The sequence below is a fragment of the Vanacampus margaritifer genome, chromosome 4 (assembly GCF_051991255.1).
Source record: "Vanacampus margaritifer isolate UIUO_Vmar chromosome 4, RoL_Vmar_1.0, whole genome shotgun sequence".
Taxonomy (NCBI): domain Eukaryota; kingdom Metazoa; phylum Chordata; class Actinopteri; order Syngnathiformes; family Syngnathidae; genus Vanacampus; species Vanacampus margaritifer.
Window position 1 is genome coordinate 10,942,010 of NC_135435.1, and position 19,611 is coordinate 10,961,620.

The 19,611-nt window shown below is 35.9% G+C and overlaps 1 protein-coding gene across 1 annotated transcript in view; it reads right to left on the reverse strand.

The window, feature by feature from the left end:
* Positions 1–10,001: 10,001 nt before the first annotated feature.
* The window catches only part of luzp2 (leucine zipper protein 2), a 152,841-nt gene continuing 143,231 nt past the window's right edge, over positions 10,002–19,611 (reverse strand). Inside the window, exon 12 of the mRNA XM_077564737.1 lies at positions 10,002–11,299. Coding sequence (XP_077420863.1) covers positions 11,186–11,299 — 114 coding nt within the window. The 3' untranslated portion in view covers positions 10,002–11,185. The remainder of the gene's footprint in view (positions 11,300–19,611) is intronic.

Genomic DNA, 19,611 nt, shown 5'->3' on the forward strand with positions numbered 1-19,611 from the left:
TCTGACAGCTTAGTGGAAGAAGCCGTTGCTGAAATGTGCAGTGCAGATGTGGATGCTGCAAAGCCTTCGGCCTGATTGCATGGGGGCAAAGAGAGTGCGTGCAGTTTGGGAGGGGTTCCTTAAAACAGGGGAGGAATGTATTGATGTCCTTGGATATGGAGGACCAAAACTGCCAAAATTAAAAATAAATAAATGAGGAGATAATTAAATGACTCAAAGTGAAAATAAAAACGGATATAAAACATATAAGTCAACTGTGTGTTTAGGCTAGGCTAACGTGTTATCCTAACGCTAGCAATTTAGCCCTAAACTAGCTAGATTAGGATCATGTAGGGCAGTGGTTCTCAACCGTTTTTCAGTGATATACCCCTTGCAAAATATTTTTTTCAGCCAAGTACCTCCAACCAGTGCAAAGCATTTGGGATGTACAAAACAAAACAGTGCTGTGCCATCATGTCTCTGGTTTCAAATTGGGAACTGGTTTTAAGTTTGACCACAGTCCCACTATGTATTGGTAAAAAAAAAACAAGAACAAAAAACAAAGAATTGTCTTAATGGTAAATAAATAATTGTGCCATAATTATCAACATAACAAGTCCTTTTGTGATAATGGTTTCTTGCATGTATGCTACTTTTTAAATACATTTTAAAATCCCATGTGCCCTCTGATGTGTTTTCCAATTTGAGAACCACTGATGTAGGGAACCCCTGTAATTGTTTCAGTAATTGTATGATTAACCCAGTTTGCAAAGATTGTTATGCCAGACTGCAATGTCAGATGAATGAAACTGTAATAAATGACCAGACCAGAGATGATCTCAGTGTCTATGAAGTCCCCCCCCCCCCCAACCTTATTCTTAGGTCTAAGTATTGTTTACCAAGTTATTATATTCTGTATACAATAACTTAAAGTAACATAGCACTAACTAACTTATATGATGTAGTTTAATTTGATAGTGGATAACATATTATTCATGTTTACCTCACAATAAATACATTTCACATTACAAACCGCTTCTAATTCATTCACGATCATTTTATTATTGTGTGTAATTAAAAATGATGGTTTTTCCCTCACATGTCGCCGTTTCTAAAACAGGGCTTTTTTTTTCAAAGCGAAAAAAAAAAGTAAGTCAACTTTCTTGAGAGGAAGAGAGTTTGAGCATGTGGCAGGTGTTCAACATTTAATGTGTGAGGAAGGGTGTGTTGCTCATGAATAGTTTAAAGATCACAAAATGTAGGTTTAAGTTTTGGGAACTATCAGTTGTATCCAGGCCAGTCAGGCTCATGTATGAAATTGTTTTAGTGTCATTTTAAATCCACTTAACTACAGATAAACTGTGATACAATCCATTTGATTTTGCACTTCTAGCAGGCACGGGCATTTTCATGAGCTAAAATGGTAGGAAAGAAAAGGGTTCAGGGTTCACATACACAATGTTAACTGGACTGATAAAAAAATATAATAATAAAATAATAATAAAATAGTTCTGTTATTCTTAAGTAAAGCTGGCGGTGTGACCAAGGCTGAATTGGTTCAAAAATGGAAACAGGATGAGCTGATAACGGAATCTCATTATTACAGGAACAGAGAAAGCACTTGTCAGAGGGTGCACATTTAGCAGTCAAGAAGGGATTAAAGATGATTAAGAACCACTCAATAAGGTTCTCATTTCCACAATGCTGCAGTCAAACTTTTCACACTTTCGTCCTCCTCTGCAATGTGGCAACCATTGTGGCGCTCTCAAATAATGATCAATGTTTTTCCAGCATCTTTATCACAGCAAGCCCATCGGACGAAGATGACATAATGCAACAACAATCACTTTTCAGCCTTTGAAAAGACAAACATGGTAAGATTCAAGTTAACATTTATTTTGAGAGTTGAATTGTATGCATTGAGTGCATTCACACTTATTGACTGTCGCTATAACCCTTTCATGGTCAGAGACTTTGAAACATCCGTTCAAAAGGTTCAATATTGCATGCAATTTCAACAATGGTCCACTGTTTTATATACTCCACACACACAAAAAAAAAATCCAAACAATATAGGGGGTAGTACGATGGCATAACATAAAAAAACAAAGAAAGCTTACTTCATGTCCTTTATTTGAACGTTCATTTATTTATCTGTCCTTTTTCTATACTGCTTGCCCTGGTTGTGCTCATTAACATTTCCTTTAACAAGTACATTTATACTCAATGCTCATGGCAGCTCATAAACTTTGCACAAGAACTTGATTGTGAATACAAGTGGCTGCCCTGCTGGGTTACTGTAAAACATGACATAAACACTGTTCTAAATTTTATGTTTATGGAATGGTTTCATCATACGATCATAAAAATTACAACTAAGGTGTGATGATTTTTACTACCCGTATTTTCTAGGTATAAAGCCAAGATCCAGCAGTGTCTTACTAGCAAGCTGCACACCACAATGTCATCCACTGAAAGCTCAGCCGTCACCCTGGGGAAATCCAGGAGAATATAACACATATTTGGATCTTCTCGGTTGTCTGCTTCAATATCCGAGATGTCCGATTTTTGAAGGGGAAGGTCCTCAAGCCTTCAGTCACAGCTCAGTAGAAAACTCACTCACTCTGAGGCTCGGTGTCCGTCCACGTACTGCAGCATGATCCTTATAAATGACAGTGAGCTGCAGCGAGAGGATGCTGCGGATCATCCATCGAACCAAGTTGTATACTGCTTGTCCTTTTGTGCAAGTTTTTGGAATGTGGGATTAGAACAGTGGCAGGAGAACAGCCTGTCAGGAAGGAGATGGAGATGAGGATGCCTGAAAATAACTTTAAAATATTCCGTGTAGTAATTGAACATAGTTTTAAATCTTTGGTTGAGGATTTGTGGCCATTGATTACCAATGTTTACATTCTGCTCTCAGATCAGGTCAGACACAATGAAGACAAATTGGAAGCAACGCTGAAATTTAAATTCACCTTCTGTTGATTCCTATTGATAATGAAATATCCAGGCGGCATCCATTGGACAAACATAAGATTAATATTAATCCATCATTCAATCTCTACCTCCTCTTGTCTAGGGTTTCCGGGAAAGTGGAGCCAATCCCAGCTGATTTAATGCACAAGCTTATTATCAGTCAATCAGAGTGAGACAATCACACAAAAAGACACACAATGTATACAGCACTCACATTAGAGAATTAACATTAGGGATAGTTCAATACCACTTTTTTTCAGACCGATACCAGTGCATGTAATCAACTCTTGAGTAGTCACCAATATAAATGCCAATTACCCATACTAGAAGTACTTTGATACATAAAATCCACCCCCCTTCCAAAATAAAACAACGATAGATAATTTTAACGAAAGACCTATATATTTCAATAATACATTTGTCCTTAACTATTTCACAGCCATAAATTCATTAAAAAAAAGATTATAAAAAATTAGGGGCAACAAGCGATGAACATTTTTAATTGTAATTAATTGCATGACTTCACTAGTTAACTCTTGATTAATCACACATTTTATATCTGTTCTAAATGTACAATAAAAACATTCTAGGTTTTCATACTCTTGTTAACAAAAGTGGGAAAAAAATGTTAAACTTAATAGAAATAGTTCAAATGAATTTTTGACGTCTATAGCCGTCAATGGCAGTGAATGAGTTAAAATTGCATGAGATGAAAGACAATTTTATATTTTTTATGATTCTTGGTTTATAGTTCATGATTTTAAACCGGCTCTAAGAGGGCGGCTGATTTTTCTGCCGTTGTCATGAGTACTGATACCTTGAAATAAAGCCTGATATCAGACCGATAGAAAATTCCCATAAATGTCATGGAATTTTAGGGAAACGCACTCTATTGATATATTTATGTCTTTCTTTAAAATTATTTCTCAATGGGATATTGTATGTATCAAAAGTACTAGTGTAATCGGTACTTGGTATCAGTGACTTCTCAAGCTTACTCGTATTGGTATCTGTCTGAAAAAAAGCGATACCGAACATCCCTAATTGACATAAAACTAATATATTTATTAGAGTTAATATTTGTATATTTTGTTTTTGTAATTAATTGAAGTAACTGAAAAATTAGACATACTGTAGCTCAGGTCGTCCACATCAGTGTTTCCAAACATTTATTGCGGCAAGTCATCCATGTGACATAACAAAAATCTCATAAATTTGAATATTGAAATAGTGATCTCAATTTACTCACAAATGTACTTACTCAATGTGAAATCTGGTCATATTTAATTGAAGACAGATCTGATAGACAGGAAGCCATGACTTATTGTTGTAAGAATGTGAAAGTGGAAACACTTAAATACACAAGTTTATAGTATCATTTGCTAGCTAATCAAAGCGTGTTTGTTTTGCTTGTTACCTTGTGTTGCCAGCATTGTAAAACGGTGTAATCGTTCATAATAAATAACATTCATCCCAATGAAATGAACTTGGATGATCTCGTGGAGTGCCACGTCACCTTACTCGGAAATCACGGATTCTCAATGTGACTGACTGGCCAGCGTGTCGTTAAAAAAGCAAACGCAATCACTAGCTTTACAAGTATGGGACAATAATGACTTTTACATTGACAGGCTCCGACTTAGCATATGCATGTCCATGAAATAAAGGTGTCCCTTAAACTGTATATTACTCGCCTCATTGGTATTGATTAACAGCCTTATACACTCAAGTTAATTTTCTTCTTAAGAAGCAGTAAAACCTTGAAACAGCTTATTTGATAACGACTGTGCCACAAACCTGTCAATGCTGCAATGCCTCGGTCTCTAAATATGTCAGTAATGCAACAGTCTCACGTAAAGACCCTCCGTTTCATGATACCAAGGATGACCGAGTCTCAAGTCAGAAACTCAGAACCATTTTCATCTTTTAGCACTTCTATGAGATTTCCTAACAGACAGCCTAATGCTCATTGATCGATGTAAACTGCACTCGCTGCCGCGCCGTAGATCATAAAAGGCAAGTTGAGAGATCAGGATAGATGTGATTTTGTTTCTTCAATTTTTCAGGAGAAGGCAACAAGTCTTGAAATGATTGTTTGATACAGATGAAGCAATTGTGCTAATGTTACTTTTCCTTCTAAAGCTGTGATTGACCAAAACGTTTGTTCACCTGAAGGCAAGTGCAGGAAATGGGAAACTGCTGACATTGGCAAAAAAACTAAACAAAACAGAGCAGAAGAGATGGATTGAGAAGACCTCGGGCAAGGTCATAAAAACAGGCTGGTCAGCAAGAGATGCTTGATGAATGGCTTTCAATTTGCCCCCGCTCCATAGCCCCCCCCCCCAAAAAAAAGTATAATATTTAAAACCAACATTCATTTTAGTACAAATGGACCTTTACATTCACTCCATTATCAATCAGCAGAATAAGATGGGCATTTACTTAACTGCGTTGAATTTGATTTTATACTAATAATCTGGTCAATTTTGCCAATAATGTGTGAGACATGCCTATAACACATTTTCCACTCATTATTCTGAAGTTATTTTTTTCAGATTTTTCAGGAAACACAATATTTTTTAACCATTTGCATCATGAGGAGATGATTTAGGCAATATATGTATATATATATATATATATATATATATATATATATATATATATTAGGGGTGTGAATTGCCTAGTACCTGGCGATTTAATTCGTATCACAATTCGATTCGATTAATCCTGATACGAATCTATAAATTGATTATTGCTCAAATTTAGAAAATACTTATTAGTAAACTTGTACATGTACACTGCAAGGTTTGTATGAAAATGTATTTATTTATCTGAAAATTCAGGCCACTGCATTTAACAAACAGGTTGCAGTCTGTTTCATGTTTGAACAGCACTGAAATCAAATATTAAGGCTTAATGTTCCATTAATAGAACATTCTTCCATGCTTAATGTGTGAATCCTAACCCTAAGTTAGACGTTTTGTTGAATATTCCCATAAAAAAATTGATGTTTAAAAATCGATTCAGCCGCATATCGAATCGAAGCGATATATTGCCGAATTGATTTTTTTTAACACCCCTTATATATATATATATATATATATATATATATATATATATATATATATATATATATATATATATATATATATATATATATATATATATATGGAAATATATATAGCCTACACATATAGAGTACTGTAATACCACAGTTGTTTTTTAAATTAAATTAATACCCAATAAAATGCACAATTGTTATAATTGCTCAGTAATAATTACTTTTTTAATGTTCTCTTCTCGACATAAAAATTGTAATTTTGTCTAAATACAAGTTAAAAATGAATGGTAATAGGATAGATGGTAGCTCCAGCTCATGAAAACCATTTAGTCAATACATGAGTTTGTTAGGCTTGAGTCATCTCACACACAGAAGACGTGCATGTGTGATTAAAATGAGCATCCATTGTCAAAACACTTGCAGCTTATAAATATTTGTTTAGTTGGGTTTGTGAATGTGGGAAAACAAAAAAAGGTCCATGTATAAAAGTAAAACAAATCATACTTGAGCCTTGAGTTTTTTGTTTTATTTTTCCTTATTAAGATCTTGTCTCAACCTTGGCCAAATTGAGATCCAAATAAAATGATTTATGCGCAAAATGGTTTTGTGATTCACATTCATTGTAATAAACTCACCATTGCTGGGTTCTTCATCATTAGTGTCCATGTAAAGTGCTTCACAAATGTATTATGCCACCCCACCTTTTTGTCTCAGAGACCATCCAGGATCATGACATAATGAAGCCATTTCCTATTGTGTGAGTTGATCTTCATTAGTACAAATGCAAAATTCTATTTGGTATTACATCTGTACAGGGACAAGGTTAAAGAAACGAAGATAATCTGGTTTCTATCAACAGCCTTTGTTCCCTAATACATTGTAAATCACTCCTCATTGGTCTGTTGAATTTGAAAAGGATTTCGGCTTCAAATAAAGGTATTGTGTTTTTTTTTTTTTGCGCGTGTGTCAAAATGAAAATGGCATACAAATAACACCTTGTTGCTTTGATAAAAGCCCCAAGCCTGCGCAATCTTCTTTTTTTCTCTCTCCCATCAAAGGGATATTGTTGAAAGGCAGCATCTTTTGAATCCTGTTTGGCTCTCCAAATCCTGGTTGGGGGGCCTTTTTAAGCTACTGCAACGTGTTGACCTAACCTGTGGGAGTCACTCCGTTTTGCACAAAAAGAAGGATTATGGCCTTGGAAAAATGCGGCGCACCTGTCATCTGACATTTTTAAAACGGCCGGCACATTCTTGGATCCTGTGGTCACGGCAAATGTCACACGGAGGGGCTGCTAAGGGTGGGCTGAGATGTCAGTTAGTTTCAAAACAGACAAACTTTGGGGGCTTCTTGGTCAAATGTGGTCTTGACAGTACAGGATAGTAAACGATAGTCATATAAAAGGCTCACAATAGTTGAATAGTATGGCTGAAAATAAATAACGCTTAATAGTGAGCATATTGCATCCATTCATTTTCCTTACTTCTTATTTTGTTTACGTTCACACAAATGTGATTGGTCCTTTTACCCCACTGAAGTCCGGAACATGAGCTGATACATGGTGAACAATATCAATATGTCAATTTAATCAATGAATGTTTAAAAAAAAAAAATAGAATCAACAATTTGTATCGCTTAAATTGATATTGTAGTCTATATAGCGGCAAAAGTCAAAACAAATTACTTTACCTAACTATATGAACATACTTTTAAGCTTATGAGCCAAGTTTATTCTTTTCTACCTCGAGTTTAGTTTAGCGAGAATGATTTTTACTCTATTATAGCCAAACGTTGGTGAAAATTGTAATCGGTTTTACACTTAATTGCGGTGTGAAATAGGGACGCAACGATATCCAAACACCAATATATGATATTATCATGCTATGAAGGTCACGATAATTATCACAATATTGTGGGGAGGTTGGCGATAGGGCTGTGCAATTAATTCAAATTCAATTACAATTTAAATTATTACATGCACTCCACGATTACAAAATGAGCATAATCATAAAAAAAGATTATTAATACAAAATTTGAGTTGCTAATTTTATACATTTGCACCTTTTTAAAATTTTTAAATAACTAATTTAATACATTTTGTTTCATCCAAAAGTAACGTGCACAATAATAGGTTAAAATAATTGTATTTAATATTTTTTACATTTAAACATTTTCTTGTTTTGTACCAAAAAATAAATAATCATCCTAATTGTGATTTCAATTATTACAAAAAATAATCGTTATTAATATTTTCTTCATAATCGAGCAGCCATAGTTGGCAATATAAAAAAAAGGTCACAATATTGTAAAAACAAAACAAAAAAGCTCATACAAAAAAAATACAATGTTGTGCTTTTGTACATAACAGCAATGCATATAAACCACCTACAATCTCTAATAACACTTAATATCGAGGCACTTAAATAATAATAATAAATAATAAATTCCACTGATTGTCACACCCAACTAAGTGGGGGCGAAATTCGTTCTCCGCATTACTTGCTAATGCGCGCACACATTGAGTTACTCCACATATTGACTCGGTTCATAAGCATATTACGTTCCCCTTCATCTGCCCATTAGCGTGGATTTTAAACATATAAGGGCCAAAACATGCCTTGTGAAAATTAAACTTCACTAAAAAACTAGCCAGCAGAGGGTGCTAGAACTGCACAAATGGAAATCAACCTGCCTTTTTTAACAGATGTGCTGCTTTTAATATCGGGACATGACGACGACGATATTCTGGCAGTTTTAATACCGCGATATCATGATATTGCCATTATGGTTACATCCCTGGTGTGAAATGAGCTAGCCTAATATCACACCTAGTTTAGCATTTTGCATGGCTTCTCCATTTTTTTCTCATCACCCCTTAGTTGAGGGTGACTATATTTTGATTGACAAAAAAGGGGTTGTTCGGCCTGGCCTTAAGAAACTTAAATGATATCAATGATGGCATAACTATTTTAACGTATGCCTCCTCTGTATGGGTTTAATCTAAAACAAAGAAAAACATAACTCTCTTTACTAAGGTGACAAATAAATCAAAAATAATCCAAGGTCTTAGGTGACAAATGTCCATCTTTTTTTGCCTTAAGGTATTTTTTTCCAAGCAACCAACCACCCACAATCAACCTTTTATAGGGGCTTGAATTGAACCTGCATTGTGACCACGTCTCTGTTTTGGGAGCGCTACCAGTAAGCTAAAATTCCGGACTGCTGACATAGCTCAGCACCTCATTTAAACTTCTATAACTTCAACAAAGGTGATGAAAGGCACATGGATGAAAGGGATGTCCTATTGCTTGCATTATAATTATATACTGTATTATAATCATATTCCATCCCATTTCAGCAGCAAACAGTTTTCCTGGCACTCATGTATCAAAACAAAACATTCGATCACTTGCCTTCTTTTCCGGGTCCCCTACCACCATTCGTGTTCACGTCACACACATCATGTGCCAAATATGCCGTTAACAGCACGGCACCACTTTTCATTTGGCGTGCAAAGCATCAGTACAATTTAACACATGCTAATTGGTTTAGTGAAAAACAATGAAACGTGTTAAAATCAGGCATATAATGCAATTTTTTGAACAGCAAACTGTGATACTGGTCCACTAAATTGGTCCCACTTAAGATGAAGAACTGTAGGTCTGCTGGGGTTATACGGTAACTTCTAGATTTGATGGATACATTTCTCACAGACACCGCATTTGTGACGCCTTTATCTTAAGCTAGAAACGCATAAAAATGATTGATTGACTTCTATTGTTAATTGAATTATTCAGAAAGCCCTTGACAACCTCAACTATACGGAGAATATTTACGACTGTGGAAAGTACAAATCATCAGCTCTAATCCAAACATCAATTGAAATGTGCAAAATTAATGAAACATTCTCCATAGGACACATTTGCGCAGTGAGCAATGTTTTGCTCCGTTGATCACAAACATACTGGCTCAAGTCTTTTTTCCCCCACAAATAACCATTTATTCTTCACAAATGTACTGAAAATTACAGTTCATTGAAAGTACACATAAAGGTCAGAGAACACAGATACATGTAGCTAGGAGATACTACTCAGTGCATGGCACATTCTCAGGGAGACGACCCATTGTGAGTCTTCGGCTCGTTGCCTCTGGAGTGGTAAAGGCAGAAAGAGTGCACAGAGATTCAATGTTCAACAGTTGGCCAGCCAACTTGAGCCTTAATATTCCAAAATGGCGAGGAGTAAATTAACCTGCTACGATGAGTGACAAACAATAGAATACGTCTGGTAGTGGTTGTAGGATTTTGTTGTTGTTGTATAAAGCACTGTACAATTTTGACCATCTCTGATGGAAAATGCAACAAAATATGGACTGTGTGTGACCAACATCCAGCAGCGTCCCAAATTTCACGGGTTCTCTGACGGTACGATAGAAAATCAGACAAGAGAAACACACCATGAAATAAAATGAATATCATCATCATCATCATCAGCAGCAGCAGCAGCAGCAACTGCATATGTAAACTTGCATTAATAGTGTCACGTGATTACCTTCGAGTTTGTAACATCGGTCACACTTTCCCAGACTTCCTCTTTTATTCATTTCGTTTCAACATAAACACCACTTATGTGAGCATTTTGGCTCAAAGTCACAACAACAACCTGTGGTGGTCCCATACTAATGACGCAAAGACCCTGAAAATCACTCTAGCCAAACGTCAACGTATGATCCATCACACAATGTGAATGAACATTATGAAAATGAGCAACTGCAAAAATGGTACAGTGTAAAACAGGTAAATTCATATACTTAATCACACTATACAGTGTCCAGACCTTACCAGTGCAAAGGGATTTTTTTCTAGAAAGATCACACATTAGTAAGCAGTACCCTCACTAAGAAGAAAACTCAGATAAGTAAACATCAAATGAACAATCATGAAACGAGTTACCAGTGCCATTAATTTGCTACCCTCAAAATAAAACTGTAGAATGCATGCCGTGTTGTTGTGTTGACATTTCCGGTGTCAATGCTGATACGGTATGTGTGTGTGTGTTTTGCGTGTGTGCACGCACATTTTTGTGAAAGTGCGTCAGATGTGTGTGCTCTTTGAAATATCGTCGCAGGAATGCAGGAGATTTGTATTTTTCATGATATGCTGTCCACTCAGTCGTATTTTGGAGGCTTTATCTTTCTGCCGCCGCTTTGCCCTTCGTCCTCGCTGTCGTCTGGGCGCTTTCCGCTGCTTTCCGAGCTCCCGGGCTGCCCTTGGCTTCTTTGCTGTGAGGTTCAAAAGACAAACATGAATAATAAATAATGCTCATATTTCATTGCAGGCGGACACGGGTGTATCATTTGACTGATAGGGATGCGCAATGCTCATGAATGTACATTCAATGTTTAGCGCTAACATTAGCATTTTCTTGTTTATGGCTAAGAATTAACAGCATCACAATCCATATATATATATATTTTTTTATTCCAGACAAAGAGTGAATGAGGAATGCATGCCATTAACCACCCTGTGGGATGAAAACTCCATCCATTCATTGATGGACAGCCACAGCAGTGTGCTCACTGTTGAGCACATAAAGCATTATAAAGGACGCTTGCTCCTGCTTTGTAACAAATGCCCTCCAATTCCATTTTCATTGGCATTTGGCATATTTGAGTCCATTTTTCCGCATTTTGCCGTGACATTTTTTCAGCTCAACCGTACACACAGAAACTACTGAGTAGAAAGCATTTCTCTATGCAAAGCACCTGTCGTATGCTTGCCAATGTCACTTTTGGGAATGCCTTTCTACTGGTGGCAGCAAATGATTTATTTACACATCACTCACCATAGCAAAGTGCGACTTAAAGCAAAATACACTACAATGACTGTCAAACACAATCACACGAGGGACCGAACTCAAAGCACACTTTATGGTTGCAGGCTGAAGAGAATAAAAGGAAACACTTTATTTTTATTTTTTTTACATAAATGTGAATCGAAACATACAGGGTACAATCTTGTTCCAAAATAAATCAATTTGAGCTTAAAATAACCTTTAAAGTGTCCATCCACATAAAATATATGTCAAAATTATTATAGCTGTCAAACGATTACATTTTTTAATTAGATTAATCACATTTTATAATTTAGATTAATCACGATTAACTGCTTAGTAAAAAGTATTTTTTCCCGCCAAATTTGAAGAGCACCGTTTATGTGTTAATTCTTTTGACAATTAATGTTATGAAGACGTCTTCAACATTTTTGGATCCACGGCACACGCTCATCCTCCTCTTTTTCTAATCAGTTCATTACTTGGCATAATTTAAAATGGGGGGAAAAAATTACCCCACTATTTTGACATGTACAAATATTCTAAATGTGATACGCAAACATTCATTAAATGCTTTACTTTAATGCATGTAATGATGTTTATTGCTCAAACACAACCTGTGCTACCTTGAAGGTAGCCATCCGCTGTCACGCTAAAGGATCATCTATGGTCAAAATTAATAGTGCGATTAATCTGCGTTAATTCATGATTATGCAATCATTTTTTTGTGAATAATTAATCAGTTAACGCTTTAACTTTGACAGCGCTAAAAATTATACAAACCCTACATTCTAAAAAGAGAATTGCTGAACCAACTTAAATGAACTATATCACGGTATTTTAAGCCTTTCCACATTTAACTATTGGCATATAATGATTCAATCTTACCTTTGACACCATGACGATGTAATTTTTTAGGAAATATTAGGTATTTTGCTGGCTATGTCTTCTTTAAATGTGGAATTTGGATGGATGTTCAATTTTTTGATAAAAAATTGAAACAATACAGCTCCTTTGCCGCAATATATCGTAGTGGAGGAGTAGGGGAGGGAAGAAAAAAGAGAAGAAAAAAAAAGCCTCAAGTAAGACGCGAACCCAGGATCTTTTGCTTGAGCACGCTAACCACTACACCAATTATTTAATTAGGTTCAATTGCGCAGATATTTTTCTTTCCTGCGAGCATGGCGGTCTCAGAGAAAGTGGGCGTGTGTTTAGATGGGCCCGCACCCGATAACGTCATAGAGTGAGTGCCCGCTCATTTTCTCGTGTTGGGAGGGGCTGGTGCTTGGAGCGCAGAATGACCTAGAATTTCTCATAGGCGCGAATGATGGAAAATGGAGGAATTAGCATTTTGACATGGTGAAAAGCTCCAAAAAGTTGATTTATTTTCATGTAACTCTCCCTTTAAGATTACAAATGTAATTGTTGACCAACTTTAAAAAAAAATCGCTTCAATTGGTAAAACACAATTGAATTAAGTGAATCCAAACTGAATGTTAAGTTTAATTAAAGGTGCATTGTGCCGTTTAAAAAGGTGATGTTAAAGCTTTTTCTACATCATGCATGCTGATGAGTACGAAGAGCCCTGACTGTTTTACTCTGACTGCACCTATCAGCTTTTATCTTACCTTTATAGTAGAGTGTGCAGACCGTGCACACTCAACAGTTTTTTTGGGGAGGGGAGTGTCAGAGTTTTTCTTACCTCATTTGAAGTCATGTCTTTGTTTGCCAACTGTGGCTGTCGCTTTAAGATCGTGCACGTTAGGGATGGGAAGCGAAAAGCCGTTCTTGTTCAGAACCGGCTCCCAGTGTTTCAATTCCTTGGCATCGCTTGCCATTTTTTGCTAACGATTCCCTTAGCGGTTCCGTGTGGGACGATGACAACAAACATGGCGCCACGTTTGAAAGTTTGTTGACATCTTCCAAGAAAAGCTAACAACAGGCCAACTTGCAATATTTGCAAATTGGATATTTCCTCTAAGGGAGGAAACACTACCACCATGCAAGAGCATTTGCACACACAGGATGCGATGACGGTCTGTCGTGTTTGGAGTGCTCCAAAGTACCAACAATCCAGGTACTGGTCGTAAGTATATTAGCGCCAGTTTGCCTTTATGTGAAACGTACCTTTAGTAACTGCTAATGTTAAAGCCCGTATCTGAATAAACGGTGCCGGCTTGCAAGGGTAAACGCCGCGGCCCGCGAGGTTTGTGTTTTTTTTTTTCATCAGGGCTCATTCAAGGTTGCAAAACGTGCAAAGATGTACAGAACGAAGCATGACTTAAAAGCAACACTCTCTACTTCCACACGGCCACACTGACTCTGCTCACGGGAGTCACACACCAGAAAAAAAAAAAAGGGGAGTCACACACCAGTCTACTGGCTGCGTCTGTTTTGACTGATGAAGGGAGGAGGAGGAGCTTTTAGTTCATATGAGTGTTGAAATATTACTGGAGTTGGACATTATTGTCACAAAATAATCTAGGTTGTATTTTCTACATTTCTACAAAAGATGATTAAAAAAATGTAAATGTGTTTATTTTAAAATCTTTTTTCTTTCTTTTCTTTTTTTTTCTGGTGACCCCATGGCACCCCATTGAGGAGTGCTCAAATGTGAACCTTAAAATTTCACTGTGGGTTTGTCAGGCCATGTTACTTTTAAACATGTCTCTTGTTTACAGATACAACTAAGACATAAAAAAGTGGATGCTAATGTATGTTTATTCATCTTTTTTCCTCAAAAAGAATCAATAAGAGAATCCATAAAAGAGGAGAAGAAAAAAAGAAAAAAGAAAAAGAGAATCCATAAAAGAATCAAATCGTTAAGCAGAATCGAAAACGGAATCGGAAAAACCTTATCAATTCCCATCCCTAGTACACGTACTCACCCGCGCACCATGAACGAGCCTGACACAGATGCTGCAGTTACGCTTTGGGCCAGAGGTGGCAGTTGCGAGTAAAAAAGTGACAAACTGCACAATGATCGTTTAATTATTAGTTCATTAAACTTAATATATTCACTTGAATTTACGCTAATCCAAAAATTTATCCAAAGTGAATATATTAAGTTTAATGAACTCTTAATTAATTACATTTAATGTATTTACTTTGGGTTGGCTATTTCTTTTTTTTTTTTTTTTTTTTTTTAAAGTTGGTCAACAATTCAATTTGTAATCTTAAATTGGTTCAACAGATCTCTTTTTAGAGTGTTTATATAAACATGCAGCAATAAAGGAAATTTTAAAGAACAATTGTGCTTTTCAGTAAAAGTTAAGAGGAATTTGTAAAATCAAAACCTTTCTTTACTCTTCTGCCATTTTGTCAGAAACTGAATCTTTGACATCTTTTCATGGCAAAATGTTTGTTTTATGTTTGAGTTGTACAGTCAGTGTATGCCAGTGTGGCAAATAGTGTAAGTGATGATAAGGCAATAGTGGTACAAAGAAAATGACAGCACAATATGCACTGTAAGAAGCAGGTAAAACACACAATTTTATTATGAGGTCATGGATAATAACAACTAAAGTTAGTTGTAATTCTCAACAACTAATCACTAGAAAGTCCAGTAGCAACCCTTGAAGCTATCAAGACTATACAAGGGTATAGATTTCAGCAGAGTACTTTTCTAAACTATATTTTAAACCTAAAAAAATGCAAGGCCAAGCCAGAATGTGTTTGTCTTAGTGAAATCTCTTCGGCGAGTGTCTTGAGCTGTCAAACTGTTGATGCAAAAGCCACAAAGCGTGAGAACCAGCTCGTGTGATCAGCCTGCTGGAAGGCATAGAAGAGGACATATTATATTGAACAGGCCAGATGCTGCTCTATTTTTGTGGCTTTCAGCGTACTATTTCGCTCCATAAAACATTTGTACATCAGGGGAGGCCTCACCGAAGTTCTGAGTGAACATGAGAACGCATCATGCAAGTCGAACGCTGACAGCAATATTGGACAATGTCATGCAGACTCACCCAGACAGACCTGACTGCAAATCACTACTAATCAAACTGTTTACTGCAAAATGAATGTTGGCGTGATTCTGCGCGGAAGGAACAAATAGCCGAAGGGAACAAACAAACAAACTTGTGTCTAAAATGAAATACTATATAAACGTCACATTTTTTTCTCCAACATATAATGGACCATATGCATGACACCACTTTAAGCATTTCCTGTGGAAATGTCAGATGGAATAACAGCTGTTAATATGTTACGAGATGCTAGGACGCTATTTGACTCTGTTGTTCAACATGTGATAGTTTGGGGTTGTCAATAGTTAGCGCTAGTACATTTCAAGGTCAAAATGGCACCAATAGTTTTTACTGATCAAAGACGAGGAGACGCAGCGTGCCCTGATTTCACCATCAACTGGTTTTAAGTTTTGTTGTCAAGGGGAAGTCAAATTTTCTTTACAATAATGTGTTCTATGCGCCCCTACTAGTCTAAACATGGCATTCTGATTAATATTATATTTGTAGAATATAAATTACACAGAATTTTTTTGTAATTATTATTTGATTTTTTACTGTTTTTATTAATAATTACGGAAGTGTATTGCATTCACTTGAAAAAAAAAAAGTCCTGTTTTTTAAAATATTTTTTTCCTCTGTTTTTCAGAATATTTTTTTTTCTGTTTTTTTAAATAATTTTTTTCCCTCAGTTTTTCCGCAAATTTTTTTTTCTGTTTTTCGGAGTAATTGTCCGTATAGAAAAACAGGCTGAAAAAAAATTATTCAGAAAAACAGGGGGAAAAAAATATTTTGAAAAAACAGGAAAAAAAAATATTTAAAAAAACAAGGAAAAAAATTATTCCGAAAAACAGAGGAAAAAGAAATATATAAAAAAAAACAGAAAAAAAATTATTCCGAAAAACAGAGGAAAAAAAAATATTTAAAAAAACAGGACTTTTTTTTTTTTTCAAGTGAATGCAACACGTTTCCGCAAATAATCACTCTGATGCTGCAAAATCCTATCATGGCAGTATTGTTTGAAAAAAAAGGTCAATTAACGTCTAACAATTAAATTAGAGCAAAACCATTTATCAAGTCAAATGCTCTGAGCAAACAGTGCAAATAACAAGGCACATTTCACAAACATCAATTACCTCCTTGTAAATATTTACCGTATACTGGAGAAAATATACTGTATGCATTAACTATATATAGGAACATAAAATAAAGGCACAAGCATATAAAATGCCAAACCAAAATAAAATAAATAATCGTTAATAAAAGTGAAAATAAGGAAGGAATTTAAATAATTGAAAGAGACCCCATATTTTAATTAACTTATCATATCAAGGGAATATTTTTTTTTTGGGGGGGGGGGGGGGGACAAACTACTACAAAAACACAACAACGACAGCATTTTTTGTTTAGTGTCACTGTTCCCTTTTTTTTTTCTTTCTCTTTGCTGTGACTTGAACTTTGCATACAATGTGACATACGATGTATGCAGCAGGTGCATCAAATCAGAAGGTGCATCCGATTTTAAACTGTGCAGTTAACAGAAAACTGAATCATATTAGAAATTGTTGACTGGAAGTTGACTGTGACAATCCTGGACTTTCTCTTTGAGTAAACATGCCAGTGATGCCACCATATACTTAATGTGCTAGTGCTGTATGCTGAGAGCCCCCCATTCATCATCTCTAAAGAACTTGCTGTGTTGTATTATTTATCATCATACATAATATCATACACCACATCATTGTATTTATTGATGAGGCAACGATACAACTGACCAATCAATACATAATGATACCAGCTAACGTATTGATAAACAATCAATAGCTGGGCAGTCACTGAAAAGTTTCTGGTATGCAGAAATTCCCTCTTAAGATGTTGCCATATTCTTGTGCAAATAGAATGTGTCCAAAAGTGAATGAATTCATTTGTAATGCATGGACAAGTTCTCCGTTTGACATGATTGTTCTGAATTCAAATGGGATGTGTTGTTTTATTGCACCATCTGCCAACTCCAGGCAGGTGTGACTCAATTTGGCAATATGATGCGACAGAATGTTATGCTTCAGCATCGCAGCCAGGATTAGATATTGCACTGTATTTTACCATACAATATCTTATACTCTCTTTTTATCTTCTTTTTTTCTCCACATATTGCTTTATAATTGACCTTAGTCCATTTCTCAACTCTTATCAGCTAGAAATCCATTGCGGATGGAACACAAATCAATCAAAATGCTCTTCTTTCCCTTTTTCTTTTCATATTGAGATCCTTCAATTCACCGTTTTCTAAAGTCTTTCTTTTTTTCTAAAGACTTTGTGAGAGAGATGTGCTCCACCTTGGACAGATTGCTGGTAGATAAACAGCCACTCACATTCACACAATTTAAACAAAACCTAGGAATCCTGTTTTTGGAATGTGACAATGCAGAGAAATGCCTGCAGGTGTGAAGAGAACACACAAACTAGACATATTTAAAACCCCCAACCTCAGAACCAAAAAAATCTGTTTGGAACCACAAAACGTTTGAACATTGTGATGACGGAAACAGCGTGTTATTGTTAGTGTAATGTACTGCTGCAACAGAACAGAACAATATGCAGCATCCAATACGTAGAGGTTCATTTTCTTCTACCGTTTGTCTTCCGTTTTTGGAATTTTTTTTCGGTAATATTTTCAAACTTTGGTTTTCATACATTTTTAGACTATTTGGTCTTTCTGTCAAATTTCTGGCATTTTTGGCAATCTGATGGATATATTACGGTAATTTTCTGCCTCTCTTCTTCCTTTATTTGGACATTTTATGGCTATTTTTTGACCTTTTTTGGCCCTGCCGTTTTTATATAAATTTTCTCACATTTTTGTGGACATTTTATGGTACATTTCAGGATATCTTATTTTGTTTCTTTTTGAACATTTTCATTCCTGCTTTTGCTGAAATATATACTACTCACAAAAAGTTAGGGATATTTGGCTTTCAGGTGAAATTTATGGAAAATGTAACATGTTGATGCTACAGTGATATCATATCATGAAAGTAGGACATTGAAGTAGAAGAATGGTGATTTCCTCATCTCAAACAATTCATTGAAAGAAAAGGTAACCACAATGGTGGGTACGCCACAACAAAAAAATCGCAACGTCTCAATAACTCCTCATGTGCCCTTGAGCATCAATTACAGCTTGACAACGACGTCTCGTGCTGTTCAAAAGTCGATTCGTTGTCTGCTGAGGCATCTCACTCTTCTTGAAGGGCAGCCCTCAGGTCATTGAGGTTGTGGGGTGCAGAGTTTTGAGCGGCGACTCTGCTGATCCCACAGGTTTTCAATTGAATTCAGGTCTGAAGAAAGTGCAGACCGTTCCATTTGCGGTACAGCAATCTCCAACGTTCCCTGATGATGCCACCTCCATGAGCTGGAGCATTGTCGTTTGTGAATTTTATTTGAATTTGAATTTTAAGCTCCTCGTTAAAGAACAGCAACTTGTGCCAAAAGCACTGAAACATTTAACAGTTGGACGTGCATTCAAAAGCTTAGAGAAGATAACATTAAGCTCACCTCCCTAACTTTTTGTGAGTAGTGTATTTTCAAACGTTTTTTTTGTTTTTTGGGGGGGTCAATTTTGTAGACATTTTATGTTTATTTTTTGAATGCTTTCTTTTCTGCCTTTTTTTTTATTCAATTCTCTGACATTTTCTGCAATTTCATGGACATTTTATGGTAATTTTCTGCTTTTCCACTCCCTTTTGGGCATTTCTAGGTAATTGTTTAAAAACATTTGATCGGCATTTGTCTGTTA